Source organism: Leucoraja erinacea, chromosome 4 (genome assembly GCF_028641065.1).
Source record: "Leucoraja erinacea ecotype New England chromosome 4, Leri_hhj_1, whole genome shotgun sequence".
Classification (NCBI taxonomy): domain Eukaryota; kingdom Metazoa; phylum Chordata; class Chondrichthyes; order Rajiformes; family Rajidae; genus Leucoraja; species Leucoraja erinaceus.
Genome location: NC_073380.1, coordinates 68,384,688 through 68,402,764, shown reverse-complemented (window position 1 = coordinate 68,402,764; position 18,077 = coordinate 68,384,688). Strand labels below are relative to the sequence as shown.

At 40.6% G+C, this 18,077-nt stretch overlaps 1 protein-coding gene across 7 annotated transcripts in view; it reads right to left on the bottom strand.

The window, feature by feature from the left end:
* LOC129696527 (putative leucine-rich repeat-containing protein DDB_G0290503) overlaps positions 1–18,077 on the bottom strand; it is a 402,087-nt gene that overhangs the window by 185,694 nt on the left and 198,316 nt on the right. For all 7 annotated transcript variants that reach the window (XM_055634522.1, XM_055634523.1, XM_055634521.1 and 4 more), the window contains 3 exons: positions 13,834–13,917; positions 6,418–6,585; positions 4,520–4,603 (listed from right to left, as the gene is read on the bottom strand). In XM_055634522.1, coding sequence (XP_055490497.1) covers positions 4,520–4,603; positions 6,418–6,585; positions 13,834–13,917 — 336 coding nt within the window. The remainder of the gene's footprint in view (positions 1–4,519; positions 4,604–6,417; positions 6,586–13,833; positions 13,918–18,077) is intronic.

Genomic DNA, 18,077 nt, shown 5'->3' with positions numbered 1-18,077 from the left:
AGGGAAACGAGAGATATAGGCGGTGATGTAGAGAGATATTGAACAAATGAATGAAAGATATGCTGTTTATAAGACGAGAACAAGTTACAGACAATGAGACTCAACAAGACGACTTTGAAGCTGGTATAATTTGGACGAGGAGGGATGGAGAGAGAGGGAATGCAAGGGTTACTTGAAGTTAGATAAATCAATATTCATATCACTGGGTTATAGGCTGTCCAAGCAAAATATGAATAGGAAAGAACTGCAGATGCTGGTTTAAATCAGAGATAGACACAAAATTCTTGAGTAACTCAGCGGGACGGGCAGCATCTCTGGAGAGGAGGAATGGGTGACGTTTTGGGCCAAGCCCTTCTTCAGGCTGATTAAGCAAAATATGAGATGCGGTTCCTCAAAATATGATAGGCTGCTTGGCCTCACTCTGACAATGGAGGAGCCCAAGGACAGAAAGGTCAGTGTGGGAATGGGAAGGGGAATTAAAGTGTTTGGCAACAAGGAATCAGGTAGGTCCAGGTAGACTGAGTGAAGTTCTTTCAAAACACTGGCAGGCAGTTAATTAAATCTCAGGTATTAATAGTTTCTGAGGAACAATAACTTCTCTGGTTGTATTTTTGTACTTTTACTTATTTCCTTCAGTTGCTCATTCTTACTAGACCTAGTAGTTCAGGTAAGTTTTAGTTGCCTTCTTCAGTGAAGACAGGTGCACATTAATGATTTAATTTCTCAGACACTTCCTTATTTCGCATTAAAAATGCTCCCTTCTCTTTCTTTAGACATACAACGGGGAAATAGGCCCCTTGGCTCATTGAGTCTGCGCCGACCGGCAATCATCCAATACACTAACACTAATACTACACACTAGGAACAATTTACAATTTTACCAACGGCAATTAACCTACAAACCTGTACGTCTATGGAGTGTGGGATGACAGCGGAGCACCCAGAGAAAACCCACAGGGTCACAGGGAGAATGTACAAATTCCATATAGGCAGGATCAAACCAGGGTCTCTGGCACTGTAAAGGCCCTGTCCCACTTTCCCGAGTAACTCACGAACTCTCCCGAGTTTTCCCCTTGATTCGGACTTGGAGAATTACGGTAATAGCTGGTCGTAGGTACTCAGGGCTATTTCTTTTAACTCGTAGACATTTTTCAACGTTGAAAAAGCGTCCCAACTTACCTGATGCCCCGAGTTCCTACGGCTGCCATTGGGAGCCGCTATGAAACATCTACAGACTCCTACGGACTCGCTACCGACATTACCCGACATTCCCCGAGTTCAAATCAAGACGAAAACTCGGGAGAGTTCATTACTCGGGAAAGTGGAACAGGGCCTTAAGGCTGCTACTGTACCGCTGCGCCACTGTACCGCTTTATATAATAGTTTGGCTAGTCTTTTCCTTTTAAAACATTTATAAAAGTGATTGCATTATACTTATGTTTCTGCCAGTCTCCTGGCTCATAGATATTAATGATCAGACTTAATTCAGTTCTGCTCTTGTGACAGGTAACTGTAAAAATATTGTTATATTTGAAATAACGTTAATTCGTTGGTGTGCATTCAGTCCCTTTCTTCAGCCAGGGTCAGAAAGAGTTATGTATGTCGCCAGATCCAGGAAACTGGAATGTAATTATGCGTGTAGCAGTAGGTTTGGGAGATTTTGTTGGATGCAAGGAATCTGAATACAGTTAAGTATGTTGTCAGAGTTAGGGATCAGGAATGTGTCAGGTGGGTGACCAGATCTCGGGATCTTAACATAGAAACATAGAAACATAGAAATTAGGTGCAGGAGTAGGCCATTCGGCCCTTCGAGCCTGCACCGCCATTCAACATGATCATGGCTGATCATCCAACTCAGTATCCCGTACCTGCCTTCTCTCCATACCCCCTGATCCCCTTAGCCACAAGGGCCACATCTAACTCCCTCTTAAATATAGCCAATGAACTGGCCTCAACTACCCTCTGTGGCAGAGAGTTCCAGAGATTCACCACTCTCTGCGTGAAAAAAGTTCTTCTCATCTCGGTTTTAAAGGATTTCCCCTTTATCCTTAAGCTGTGACCCCTTGTCCTGGACTTCCCTAACATCGGGAACAATCTTCCTGCATCTAGCCTGTCCAACCCCTTAACAATTTTGTAAGTTTCTATAAGATCCCCTCTCAATCTTCTAAATTCTAGAGAGTATAAACCAAGTCTATCCAGTCTTTCTTCATAAGACAGTCCTGACATCCCAGGAATCAGTCTGGTGAACCGTCTCTGCACTCCCTCTATGGCAATAATGTCCTTCCTCAGATTTGGAGACCAAAACTGTACGCAATACTCCAGGTGTGGTCTCACCAAGACCCTGTACAACTGCAGTAGAACCTCTCTGCTCCTATACTCAAATCCTTTTGCAATGAAAGCTAACATACCATTCGCTTTCTTTACTGCCTGCTGCACCTGCATTCCTACCTTCAATGACTGGTGTACCATGACACCCAGGTCTCGCTGCATCTCCCCCTTTCCCAATCGGCCACCATTTAGATAATAGTCTGCTTTCCTGTTTTTGCCACAAAAATGGATAACCTCACATTTATCCACATTATACTGCATCTGCCAAACATTTGCCCACTCACCCAGCCTATCCAAGTCACCCTGCAGTCTCCTAGCATCCTCCTCACAGCTAACACTGCCCCCCAGCTTAGTGTCATCCGCAAACTTGGAGATATTGCCTTCAATTCCCTCATCCAGATCATTAATATATATTGTAAATAGCTGGGGTCCCAGTACTGAGCCTTGGGGTACCCCACTAGTCACTGCCTGCCATTGTGAAAAGGACCCGTTTACTCCTACTCTTTGCATCCTGTTTGCCAGCCAGTTCTCTATCCACATCAATACTGAACCCCCAATGCCTTGTGCTTTAAGTTTGTATACTAATCTCTTATGTGGGACCTTGTCGAAAGCCTTCTGGAAGTCCAGATACACCACATCCACTGGTTCTCCCCTATCCACCCTACTAGTTACATCCTCGAAAAATTCTATAAGATTCGTCCGACATGATTTACCTTTCGTAAATCCATGCTGACTTTGTCCAATGATTTCACCACTTTCCAAATGTGCTGCTATCCCATCTTTAATAACTGACTCTAGCAGTTTCCCCACTACCGATGTTAGACTAACTGGTCTGTAATTCCCCATTTTCTCTCTCCCTCCCTTCTTAAAAAGTGGGGTTACGTTTGCTACCCACCAATCTTCAGGAACTACTCCAGAATCTAAAGAGTTTTGAAAGATTATTACTAATGCATCCACTATTTCTGGAGCTACTTCCTTAAGTACTCTGGGATGCAGCCTATCTGGCCCTGGGGATTTATCGGCCTTTAATCCATTCAATTTACCCAACACCACTTCCCGGCTAACCTGGATTTCACTCAATTCCTCCAACTCCTTTGACCCGCGGTCCCCTGCTATTTCCGGCAAATTATTTATGTCTTCCTTAAGTACATATACGCTGCAACCATGGTTTGGAATGGGCATTGAGGGTCCGGGACAGAAACATATGTGGGTCTGTACCTGCTGCCAGAAACGTGGACTGGACTTGGATATAGGACTGGTTCTAGGAATTGGGGAATGGCTGAAGCCAGGAGTCAAGAATGTAGCTATGCATGTGGCCAGAGCCGGAGGTCAGAAACGTGCAAAATTGGAGATAGAAAAGGTCAGTCTGCGGTTTCATATGTGGCCAGAGCCATGGATAGGTAATGTGATCAGGTGCGCAGCCAGAGGCAGGGACTTGGACCAGTCAAGCAGAAAACAATTGAAGACAATAATTTTCTTTCCTTCTGTGAATAGAGGAATTTCTGCTGACAATGAAAGACTTGTACTTCTGTAGCATTTCTTTACACAGGCCTTTCAAAATGTTCCAAAGTATTTTACAATATGTTTCAGAAATGTAGACAATTTTGTAGCACAGAAAAAAAAGCAGGTAACTTACAATCTCTTACAATGTTAATGTGATAATAACCAAATTAAAATCTTCTAAAATAAACATTGTGATGAACAGATTTTGACCAACATTTCTAGGTTATCTTTCTTCCTCAAAACGAACGGATAATTCTGTCTACATTCAAAGGTTCAATAGGAATAAGTATAACATCTCAATCTAAAGACAGCCTCTGTCCCCAATTAATGGAGTAGCTGGCCTCAATTTTTGTGATATATCTGGCATGAGTCGTGAACTCACAAGCTTCTGACTCCAAAGCAAGCTCCTATTACATGAGACAAAGCTGACACTAACCATTGAGCCTAAAGATTTTAAAATGCTTCTGGAATGTCTTTATTTATGTGTTGGACAACACAACAAAATGTTTCACCATGTGGCACTGCAAAATGTAGAATATTCCAAATTAAAATGTGGTGCACATTTAAGGAAGATAGCTGACTAATAATCTATCAGAGGAAGTTGAATAGATGAAGAACAATATTTGCAAAATTAACTAAATGTCCATGTTTTTCTCCAATGTGCATGCATTCTTGAAAATATACATACCTCTTCCTCTGCTCCTTCATATTTTGCCTGTGCCGTTTCCAAATCAGTCTTCAGTTTTAGAATAATCTGGTCTTGCTTGCCCACCTGGATTTCAAATAACACAGCAGGAATGTGAATAATACAAGTGATATAAGATGAATAAAGCAAGTATTATAAGCTGCCTAATTCAGTTTATAATACTTGTGTTTATTGTGCTTGTTTTAAGTTTAGGCAACTACAATCATTAAATAATTATTGATATCTTTGACCACCAGAATTCAAGAGAGAAATTCAGTCTTATTCAGTCGAAAATATATGCTGGTTTCTTTTTTAATGTATATTTTAAAAAATGCACACCATAAGCACAAATATGCAAAATCTATTAGTGCCTACAATCAGAAACAAAATAAAAAATAATTAGCTAGGGGCACTATGAAAACGACAAACTATAAAATATTAACTTAATTTCCTTTGTTGTCCATCTTTCAAAGTTCACATGACTAAGATCTCAGCACCCCATGATGATGAAAGCTTTTCAAGGTAGATACATTGCTGAATGTTGTTCAGGTATTAGAACTTCAGAAGAGGAAGGCCAAGGATTCACACACCTGCCTTCATTGATGGTTCGGTGGTGGAGAGAATTAAATACTCCAGGTTCCTCTGGATGTGCAAATCTCGGAAGATCTGCCCTGCACCCAGCACACTGAAGCATTCATAAAGAAAGCCCCTTATCTACTTACTTAGAAGATTGAGGAGATTTGGTATGTTGATGAATATACTCTTGAACTTCTACCTGTGTACATTAGAGAGCGAATTTGACTGCATCATGGCTTGGTTCGGTAACTCCATTACCCAGGAACGAAGATTACAAAACATGGTGTCAATGCCCAGTCCATAACAGGTAATGACCTCCCCACCATCAAAGGGATCTATAGGAGGGCAGCATCATTGAGGATCATCTCCACACTGGCCACGCTCTCATTTCACTCCTGCCATCGGGAAGAAGATATAGGAGCCTGAAAACTATAACGTCCAGTTTCAGGAGCAGCTTCTTCCCAATAACCATCAGGTTATTGACCACTATGAACTTGAACTAAACTTCGAACAATGAACTGCCTTGATTGCATTAGAGACTTTGGGCCTTTCGTTTTCTTTGCACTATAGTCTTTATTTTTCAATATTGAACTTATTTTTGTTGTTTAATATGGTGTCCACTGAGTGCTAATTTTACATATCGTGCTGCTGCAGGTAAAAATTTCATTGTTCCGTTTCGGGACATATGACAATAAAACACTACTGACTTGAGAACACAAACAAATTCATATCGTAATTATTTGAGAAAACAATACAAATTTAAGCTAACATATATCACATTACATTTCATACAATGTTGTTTACTTGGGGAAAAAATGAAATGGAAGAAAATAATGTAATTGATGTTTCTGTCAAGGATATGGTTTGTTGTATGATACTGAACTACCAGATTCATTCTGTATTTAATGTATATGATATGCCAAGAACCAAGTAGACTAATATTGGCATGAAGGTAAACAGAACTGCAAGGCTGAGAGGTAGAATAAAAAAACTATATACTGGCACAAACTGTTCGCTCTCAGGATCTCATCCCGAAACATTAACTTACAAGTTTTGCTTCCACATATGCTGCTTGATCCATTGAGTTCTTCCAAAATTCTGCTTTTTGCAATATTGGCAAAAACATTTATAACGAATACTGACCATCTTAACTTTATTTGGTTAACAGCTGCTTAAATCTTAAAATATTTTATATTTTAATAACCTCATGCCAATTTTAACATTGTTAATTTTAATGTAGGAAAGCCACTCAATTCAAATATTAACAAAAATATGTAAAGAGTGACAGCAACAATTTATATATTTTATTGACATCTCTAATATACCTCATGTTGAGCAGTTCTATACTTTTCAGTAATTACTGTCACCTCCAGTTCTATTTTCTGCTTCTCAGCACTGAGCACGTTGATATCTTGGGAATGCTGTTTTATTTGGTCTGTCAGCTCAACAGTTTCTTCTTTTAACTGCTGCGTGATTTTTTCTCCATGGAGGAACTAAGATCAAAATTGAAAGTTGCAGCCATTATTTCAAATCATATCTTCTTGGATTCTAACATCTAATACAAGCTTCAGTGTGAATATATTTGTCTGAGCAACTCACAGTTACAGTCATCCATAATACATTATTGGCAGCAAATATAGCTGTCCTCTTTCAAATGAAGTATATTTAGTTCACAGACAGAATACAAAGCTTGTACAATTCTCTGGAATGTTCTGATGACACATTAAAGCTATGTCGCAATCTCCTGTCAAGCAAACGTCTACTTTGATGTTTCAATATATAACAACACAAATTCATCTCTTTTCTGTTCTTCAATACTTACAATAGAATAGGGCCAACACTCACCTCCAGCTCTAGGTCAGTTTTAACCAATTAAGAATACCTTGCGAAGGATAAATTGCAAATAGCATTCAATTCTCCACTATATATTACTATATGTTATAGTACCAAGATTTAGTCTAAGTGAAAGGACCATCTTATTGGGATGAGAATGCTTAAGGGGACGTTTCACAAAAGGTTGGCAAAATATTCAAAATACTTTGGAAGACCCTTCTCAGCAAGACATGTGGGAGATGTGATTAAATAGAGGTGAAAAGGAAAGGAAGTAAAATTTGAAGTGCCAGTGTGGTGCGAACAAGCATTGGTGTAGGGCAAAGTCTGATCCTCTGTTCTCTCGCTGCCAAAGTGGAATCAATGCTGCTTCAATCACTTCATAAACAGTGCTGCCTCCTTGGCACTTCACACTACTAATGTCAGAGCTCATATCAGCAGAATGCCTGCAAGGATAAACAAGCCACACTTCAAGCAATTGAGCCACTACAATTTCTCTGATGGGAATTGCAGTGGATGCCATCATGGTGAAAGGAATTTGTGAACACAGCAGGCATGGAGAGCAAGTAGTTCATAATCTCAGTCAGTATGCCACGCTGATCTGACACTATGATGCCACTTTCAAACAGCATCACCAGCCAATAGTTTATTTTGACCTCCCACAGCTGATCAAGTGTTCAACAGCATAAAGGCCATCAAGCCTTCATCACTTTCCCACTCCCGCCATGAGCTGCATACAGATATAGTCGAGACACAAGGCACTGCAGATGATGGAATCTGGAACAACATACAATCTGCTGCAGCAACTCAGGAGGTCGAGTGGCATAGGTGGAGGGATATGGATGTGCAACGTTTCTGGTCCAGAAGAAGAGTTCCAAACATAAACACTGTTGTCCATTTCTCTCCACTTATGCTACATAACCTGCTGACTTCCTTCAAGCAGATTGTTTATTGATACATATTTAGTGGCTGGATTACTCTACTCCAATTTCACCTGATTTAGGATAGTTTCATTTGTTTCTTTACAGCTATTATCTTTCTTCCTAGTTGTTATCTTTCTTCCCAGGCAACTAAATGGTACTCTCATCAGCTAGAGTAGGGTCCTGACATCCAAGCAACCTCATTGGAGACCATTGAACTATCCTTCAGTGTACTTCAATGTTATATCTTCTATTAAATGTTGTACCCTTTATCCTTTATATGTGCACTGTGGACGGATTGATTATATGGTTTTACCACTAGGGGCACCGCATTGATGGCAGCCTCTGCCAGCAGTCTGTCTGTTTTTTCTATCTTTTTATTATTTTAGTCTGGCTTAAGTTTGTTTTGGAGATTTCTTTAGTTTTTCTATGTGGGGGAGGGGGGTAGGGTAAGGGGAAACCGTTTCCCAGTCACTTCCTGGCAAGGATGCGACTATTCTCCGAGTCGCATCCTTGCCCCACCCCCCTCCTCGCGGCCTACCAACTGGATTGGCGCGGCCTTTCCTGCCGGGGTCCGGGAACCGGACCAGAGCTTCAGGTGCAGCGCTGGATTCATCGCGTAGCGGGCGATACCTACCTGGGTCTCCATTTGAAGCTCCACGATGTTGGAAGCTGCTTCAACATCGTGGAGCTGTGGTTCGTGGGGCTTCCAGCGGGGGCGGCACTGACTTCAGTGTCGAGCAGTCCTGGGATCCCTTTGCTGGGTCTCCGCCCGGCATGGCCTGTGGACTTCGGGAGCCTCGGTCTCCAGTAGGAAGTGGCCGATTCGGATCTCCAAGCCACTGAAGTTGTTCTCCCATTCTGACGTCAGAGTTCCATCCATCCCGGCGAGTGGGCCTGAACATTGGGCCACCCATAGCGGTGACTGCGGAGGGCTCGGGAGGGACCGACTATGGGTGAACATCAAAGAACATTAGAGGAAGATGGCTGAACTGTTGGTGCCTTCCCCCACTGTGGGAAACTTTGATTCTGCTGTGTGGGGTTGTTTTATGCTGGAGTCTGTGGTCTTTTTTTTTATTCGTATGGCTGTATGGTGACCACACATTTCACTGTACCAATTGGTACATGTGACAAATAAATGTATCTTGTATCTTTTATTCATGTATAGTATTTTATTTGACTGGATAGCGAGCAAACAAAAGCTTCTCACTGTTCCTCAGTACATATGACAGAAAACTAAACTATACTAGTCTACAGGTAGTGGTGTGGCTTATATGAAAGTACAGTTGTGGATGTTAAAAGGCTTGTGCCAGATTAAGGTGCTTCCATGTGGAATGTTGATTTTAATATTAAGTGGAGTAGAAGTTGCACTACTGTTGTACAAAGCTCTGGATAGAACCAGTTTAGGAAAGCAGCTCTGATTTACTAGCAAGAAATCTGCATTCTCAGGGTTAAATTAAGAGAGATATTTTAAATTGTGGCTGTATTCATTAGAATGTAGAAGGTTAAAAGTTAATTTGATGTTATGGGGAATTATCAATACAGTGAAATTGCTTCCGCTGATTCCTGAGTCTAGGACTTGTCACAGTCTGCCCTCTCCTCATTCTCATCCACTTCACCTCCCAGTACTTTTCCACCGGTCCCTCCTTCTCCTCACCTGCCTGCCTGCCACTCCCCTCTCATCAGCCTAACTCTCCTCACCTGTTGCACTCTGTTGCCTCTGATCACCTATTAACCCGGTATATAGACTCTCCTCACCGTTCACACAGGGCCAGATTGTGCTCAGCATTCATGCAAGACTCTCCAGCGATTTCCCGACTGCCTACACGGATTCGAACCTGCCTGCCCCTGACCATTCCGTCCTGTCGTCTTCCCGGATAGCACCTCAGCCTTCTGTCCCCGACCTCCTGGTTTCTGTCTGCCTCTCTCCTGGGCTGTTTGGTGTATCCCTGCAACGGCTCCTCGACTACCTGCCTGACTTCGACTCTCCTTTCGTCTGTCCCTTGCTGGTTTGTTTGCATCGTGTGTTGGATCTCCTGGTTACCGGACCTTCCGCTACCCCGACTACGTCTCCTGCCTGCCCCTCTTCGGAACCCTCGCTCAATCCTGAGCCTCTGTGTGAGTACGGTGTACCCATTCCTGTGTTACTACTCTGTGTTACAGTATTGTTATAAGGTTCATTACCAATTATACCTGCCTGATTCTGTGCTGCTATTGGGTCCAAGCTATACACGTTACAGGACTGGGGACAATATCTAATGTTAAACCTTCAGGAGCGATCAGTAAACATCTTTTCATGGAGGAGATGGATTTTGGAATCCTCTTCCACAAATGACAACTGATCAACTGTTAAACTTAAACCTGAGATTAGTACATCTTATTAATCACTGTTATGAAAAGATACGAGACAGAAGCATGCATTTGGAGTTATATCACGGATTAACCCTCTGATGGGCAGAACATGCCCAAGGGCTAAATGGTCTATTCCTGTCATGGTTGTTAATGGTTGTTGCGGTTTCACATATCCAACCCACTGATGAATATTCTGTTAATATTGTGGAAGAATTTGTTTCCTAATTCAATCACAAGCAACCATTGAGCCACTCTTACTGTAAAATGCTACCGTAGAATGTCTCTGCAGCAGCAGGATCATGTTATATAATAAATCAAGATTTGCCAAAGTTCAGATTCTATGATGAAGTGTGTGCACCTGTCTGCTGCTTTACATCTCGATTAATAAGCAATTAGATTTGCTTGATGAAGTAGAAGCACCTTCTCTGGTTTCAGATGGCAATATGCCAGAATATGAAAATAAGCCTTGTAATGTGTCAGTTAAAGTGTTCCTGTTTCTGTAACATTGAAATGAATATTAAAATAAGCTGAACTCTCACTTACAGCATGCATATTTATGATCAGATGTTTTCACACAAGCTGCATTTCTTGTGAAGCCACAAAGGATAAAAATTGCAGCAAACTAGTAAAGGCAGATTATGCACCATTACATGTGGAACTCTTCAACCTTCAAAGAGTTACCGGCCAAATACCAATAAAGTCTGCGTTCAATGTAGAAAATCTCTTTAAAGATGGCTGTCTCCAGTCATATTAAAAAGAAAAATCCTGAAAATACTCAGCAAGTCAAGCCGCATCTGTGAAGGGAGTCACAGATGTAATGTTTTAGGTCAGCGGCCTTCGATTGGAACTGGCAATAGGATAGCAAAAGAGACACAACTATAATTGAAACAAATTGGTGTCCATTTTCCTCTATAAAGAAGAATATTTCCAGCAATATTTTCTGATTGATTGCGTGGGTTTCCCCCGGGCACACTGGTTTCATCCCACAACTCAAAGATGTGGCGGTTGATAGGATAATTGGCTACAGTGAGGTATCTCTAATATAAGGTGGGGAGAAGCAAAATTGTGTTAGCGGTGATGATGGAGATGGGATTGAAAACCCTGCAGTTCAATTCCTTTTAATTAATTATTGTAAAGGAACAATAATGCTGAGCTTGGAGAGAGCACTGAGGAGTGAAATATCTGGCTTTGCTTGATGTTTACAGAGGTTTTCATAGGGAGATGGTTGAACAAAGACTGTAGATGAAAGGACAAAAGGTGTGAGAGATAAAGATTGAAGAGTTGATAATTGTGAAGCTCAAGGAAGGAATGTAGGTGGAAAAGAAAGGAAAGACGAGAAATAGGAAAGACTACGTGGGGCACGGGAGAGAGGGGAGAAAAAGAGGGGGGGGGGACAGAAAGAGGATGGATGGGGACAAAAAAGAGATGAGGTGTTGTGATTACTTAAAATTGGAAAATACAATGTTCATACCGTTGGGATATAAGCTACCCAAGTGGAATATGAGATAATGTTCCTCCAGTTTAAGTGTGGCCTCACTCTGGCAATGGAGGAAGCTAAGGCCAAAAAGGTCAGCATTGGAATGGAAAGAGGAGTTACAATGGTTGGCTCCCCTCCTCCTTCCCTTTCACCTACATTCCTTCCTCTAGCTTCATTATTAGCCAGTTTTTAATCCGTTTGTCTCATACCTTCTGTCTTTTCACCTCTGGTCTGTCCACCCATCTATCTATTAACCCCCTCCTCCCTGCCCCCCTTCACCTGTATCCACCCATTACTTGTGTAAGAAGGAACTGCAGATGATGGTTTAAACTGAAGATAGACACAAAAAGTTGGAGTAACTCTGCGGAACAGGCAGCATCTCTGGAGAAAAGGAATGGGTGATGTTTTGAGTTAAGACCCTTCTTCAGACTGGTTAGGGATAAGGAAAACAATAGATATAGACGATGATGTGGAGAGATTTAAAAAAAACAATGAATGAAAGATATGCAAAAAGGTAACGATGATAAAGGAAACGGGCTGTACAGTAAGTTGTTTGTAGGGTGACTTGGGTGGGGGAGCGATAGAGAGAGGGGGGGATGCTGGGGCTACTTGAAGTGAGAGCTATCAATATTCATACCACTGGGCAGTAAGCTGCCCAAGCGAAATATGAGATGCTGTTCCTCCAAATTGCATTTAGCCTCACTCTGACAATGGAGGAGACCAAGGGCAGTAAGGTCTATGTAGGAATGAGAAGGAGAATTAAAGTGTCCAGCAACCGGGAGACCAGGTTGGTTCACGCGGGCTGAGCATAGGTGTTCCATGAAACGATAGCCCAGTCTGCGTTTGGTCCCGCCGATGTATAAGAGCATAAGCGTCCATATCTTGAACAACAGATACAGTAGATGAGGTTGAAGGAGGTGCAAGTGAACCTCTGCCTAACCTGAAAGGACTGTCGGGGTCCCTGAACAGAGTCAAGGGAGGGGATAATAGTGACAGGTGTTGCATCTTCTGCAGTTGTTGGGGAAGGTACCTGGGGAAGGGGTGGTTTGGGTGGGAAGAGATGTTAACCAGGGAGTTGCGGAGGGAACGTTCTCTGCCGAATGCGGAAAGGAGTGGAGATGGGAAAATGTGACTGGTGGTGGGATCCCGTTGGAGATGGCAGCAATTTTGGAGGATTATGTGTTGGACACGACAGCTGATGGGGTGGAAGGTAAGGACTAGGAGGACTCTGTCTCTGCTGCGACTCGGGGGAGGGGGAGCAAGGGCAGAGCTGCGGGGTACAAAGGAAACATGAGTGAGGACCTCATCTATGATGGGAGAGGGGAACACCTGTCCCCTAAAGAATGAGGACATCTCGGATGTTCTAGTATAGAACACCTCATCTTGGGCGCAGATGTGGCGTAGACGGATGAATTGAGAGTAGGGGATGGAGTCTTTGCAGGAAGCAGGGTGGGACCTCTATCCATACTTGTGAGTTCTTAACCATCCTATGGCTTATCTCCACCAAAGTGATTCTACACCTTGAGCTTTTGATCAAGGTTGATCTGTGATTTTGTGAAAGTTGGTCTTCACTACAACAGTGATCTCACTTATTAACATTGCTACCTTTTCTCTCAGAGTAACTTTCTTTTTCCACTCAGTTTCAGGAATCAGAGAATGGTGGACAATTGAGATTCTATTATTCAAACTTGTTTACTTTACGAACAAAGAGTGCATTAATATCATGAAATAGAATGACCCAGACAGTGCTGTTAAAACTGCAGAAATTAATCAGCATCTTGTGACAAAGAACTTGTGAATTATGTATCATCACCGGTTTCCGTGAATCTTTGTCTAGTTGTTTTAATCCATTAACCACGTTGATGCAGAGGTGCATAGTTTGTTCCATTTCTCACAAGGTTCCAGGTGCCCTATTACCCCACTGCACCTTATTCGGTTCATTTGCAGCTGACCATGGACAGCTATTTTAAAATCTAAGCTCATAACCATGTCTAATGGGGTATGTTGGGGCCTTGGTAAAATACACCCGGTAACATCTCCATATATTAGAAACAAATGTTTTGGCCAGCATTAAATGTGACTGATTATGCTAAGTATTGTAAAATCACAATGATTTACTCACCAGTAAATATATTAAAAATATTGATTCAGAAAATAATTACCTTTTCATAGCAGACAGAATATTGCTTTTTGGCCTCCATCAGCTCTTCTTCCAGAGCACCTAATTTGTGTTCTTTTTGGTGAATCTACAAAACAAAAGCATAATTTAATAGTTCATTTTTTTTAGGTCTTTACGAACCTAATCTACAGATATCTGCCCTCTGATATCTAGCTTAATACTGTTCTTTATAAAAAATATTGAAAATAATTCACTGCTGAACAATAGACTGCATAATTTAATATTTCGACACAAGATGGAAATAAAATGTACACAAATTCCTTGTTTCCATTTAGAATGATAAAATGCCCAATCTAGTGACTAATAACCCACTCTATATGCTGAAAGTTTACCTATGGTTTCAATAACAATTTTAGAAATTCAATTTTTCAGAATATGGCTCAGTCAGTGTAAATTAGATATTAGTTTCTATCAGCACACAGGGTCAATGAACCGTTCAGAAGATCCTGCACCTTTAGCAGCATGAAAGTCTTTTATTTTCCCATTTTCTAAACACAGAAAAATGTATCCCCACAATTCAGAATATTGAATGTCTTATAGAAAGTGAAAGGTCATTTGTAACTGTCCGCAGGATTGATGGAGTTAAGATAACTCCTTGACCTTCACCCTGCACTCATGAAGTATGGTCTCAGATGAGAGAGCATGATGCAAGTTTTTGGAGACTGTCCTTTTTATTTCACTTCACATTATAGGCTTTTTTTCTACATGTATTTCATAATCATATACCAAGATTTAATTACCTCAAGCTTTTTCATGATAAACGGCAAACTATTTTCTAGAACTGCTCACAAGTCTAGAATTTGTATTAATTTAAAATTATATGCCACCTTTTTAATACTTTTAAGATGATCCAGTTGAATAATTGCTTTACGGATCTATGTAACACCAAGGTCATGCTAAATGATTTGGTACTTAAAAAAAAAAAATGAATATAATCCACACTGGAAATAAGACTACAACCTTTGTATTTCAAATGCAGCTGCCCTACAATACCCAACTAATTTTACACAATTCAAGGAGAAATCTTAATACATTAAAAATAATAAATCACAACAGAGACATTTAAATTGTATTCACTTAGCAATGTGTTAAACCAACCTTTCACTGATGATGTGCTGAGATATAAAAGTAATCCTAAACACAATATCATGTTTTTGTTCATTAAGCAATCCAATCCCAAAGAAATATAAAACTTTTAATATCAGGGAATTTACCCATGCCTCAAAAGATCCAGGATTTCCATCCAGGTGCTTGCATGGAGGACTTAGACATACATGCACATTAGCAACCAATAAGCGTCATGTGCTTTGATTTTTGTTCATATTGGAGTGAGCTGTTTGCAGGTTACTTGCAGTGGCCTGCTCCTATGTCACTTGCTCGAGTAGGTCCCAACTTGGCAACGGGAACCTAATCCAGGTACCATCCCTTCCAACGAGGGTGTGGGTATCCTTTGGTTGTTCCGCCTTCAGTCCTGGTAGCGTAGTTTGCTACTGTAACTTAGTCCATAGTGCAGGTTAATGACATAAAGAATCAATTGGTTGCAGGTGACACAAAGAAAGGAGGAAAAGGACTAATAGAATTGTTCCCCTGAGAACCAGCATGGATCCAATGGACTGAATAGCTTCCTTCTGTGCAAGATTTATTCACTGGCTTTACTCAGTAACCTGCCCATCTGCATCTCCACCTTCTCCGCCAGTGATTTTTTTTACCGATCCGTTCCCCCATTCATCAATCATCCAACCAGCCAGATCATTATATCTTTGCACTAGATGTTACACCCTTTATCCTTTATCTGTGTACCATTCATCTGAATAATGTATTTTCTTTGATTGGATAGCATGCAAACAAAAGCTTTTCACTGAACCGCACTGTACACATGACAATAATAAACTAATCTAAACCAAACACAACCCATTGACCCTCCACACAAAAATCATTCAATCAGACATCCCAGGTCTTCAATATTCCACCAGTCAACAACCCAGAAACATATAACATGACTCCCATGGTTACCAATTACCCCAACATACCCCGATTGGAAATTATTGGTTACCTACTTCTCAGCATTGATTTCTGGCATGACAAATTCCTTACCTCTCCTCAACCACCATCACGCTGCCCCTGCCCAATGGTAGGCCTCTGCCTCTTTCTCTCCTGTAACTTCAATTAGAACTAGTGGTAGGCATGCATTTCTTTGGATTGGATTTTGCATACACTTAGATTGGCACAGTATTTGAAGGAATGCTCTTCATTCATGGAAGTTGATTCAGTACCACCCACTGTTTCAAGCCTCCACGTTATTACACTCCCAAGTGATGGGGCCGTGGTCAAAATGGCTGTTGTTCCACAACATAACAACCAATTAACAAATTACTGAAAGAACTAATGCAATTCTAGACCTTTTATTCTTCTCTGTTAATAAGCATCACATGGAACCATCTTCTCCAAGAAAAAAATATTACTGAATGATAACATTCTTTCTATCTTTTCTTCACTCTCCACATTATAGATACCTTCCTTACATCTTTCTGTGTAAATCCTGGAAATATTTATTTCAGTTTTAAAGTAAGGATAATATATTTTTTTACTGTGAATCAAATATATTTCAGAATTTGTAAAAAATGGATAGTAAATTACATATAACTTTGATGAACCTCATCTTCGTCCGTGTTTCATCCGTCCGGACATCGGAGCTTCGATCATCCCGACGAGAGGGCCTGTATATCAGGCCATCCATAGCTGCGACTACGGAGGGTCAAGGCCCCATACACGGGTGAACAACAGAGGAAGACTGACTGAACTTTATTGCATTCCATCACAGTGATCAATGTGGTAGATGTTTATGTTAAGGTCTATCGTGTATTGTGTTCTTATAAGATTAAGTTCAAATGTATTTGTCACATGCACCGTAAGGTGCAGTGAAATACAATTGCATGGCTGCAATGGTAACTCAAACATCACTGTACCTTAATTGGTGCATGTGACAATAAATGTGAACTTGAACTTGAACATTATTAATTAATACATGTGGTCAAAAAAGACTAGAATGCCGATGTTGGTATTTAAAAAAAAATAAACAACTGCTTCATTACAAGACTTGTAGAGCAGGCAAAGCTAAGTCTGACATTTTATAAAAACTTGCAATGCCCATTCAGTAAGCAAGTCAAGCAAAAGGCATATTTGTCTTGTTATTTTAAAGACTCGTCTTTTTCAATGTTATTGTTAGTGTGAGGAAAAAGAGGTCAAGAGGAAATGTAACATTTACAAATGCAAGAAAACAAGCAAATAAATTTGTCCTAAAAAACATATTAGGCCAATTTGGTAATAAAACTGGAGAATCTATACTATCTGGTTGTTTACTTGACCCCATGATGGTGGGATGATGCAAACAGTTGCTTTTAGTAAACCATGTCTTTGTACATGACCCAAGCCAGCTTTTGATTGATGATATTATTCAGGCGACTATTAGTCTGGTAATTTAGTCAATGCACAACCATTCTTGGTCTGTTCCTTGCCTGAAGACTGATATTTAGGGCAGCATCGAGAAGGTCATGTCCTCAAAAGTACCAGAAAACTTGCACCCTTTAATAAAATGTGCAGGTTATAGAATCACTGTTTTCTTTTCTGAAGAAAATCCGGTATAGAAAATATGCACTCCTCCTGCAAGAATCATGCACTCAAGGTACACGAGTTGATTTTTGATAACAAAAATATAAAAGTATGTTGTATAAAAATATAAAGCCACATTTGTATTTTCAAATATTGAAGGCATCCGTAATTTCCAGATTTGTGCAAAATACCTAGTTATTCAATTCAAATTAATTTTAAAAGATTTATTTCGAAAGTATGTCAATCTGAAGCATTATCTTCAGCAATTAGGTTTGTTTGCATTGTTTTAACTAGATTGTGTTAGTGTTTCTCAGTTGATATGTCGAACCACAATACCGTTGGGTTGGGTAACCATTTCATTTCCTAAAATATTGAGTAATGAGGGGTGAAAGGAAATTTTGAGATGTGTCTGTAAATGTTCAAAAACATGCCCGTCTTTTCTTTGTTCTCACTCTTTGAAGCTATTCAAATATGCCCAGCAAGAGTTTAGGTGTTTATTAAACAAAGATCACAATGCACAGGAGAAGCATCATGCAGATGCAGAATCTGTGCATGCAGGTGTTCAGTTTCACACTTGGCTTTCAAAATCCATCCTCATTGATTCCAATCCGGAACATA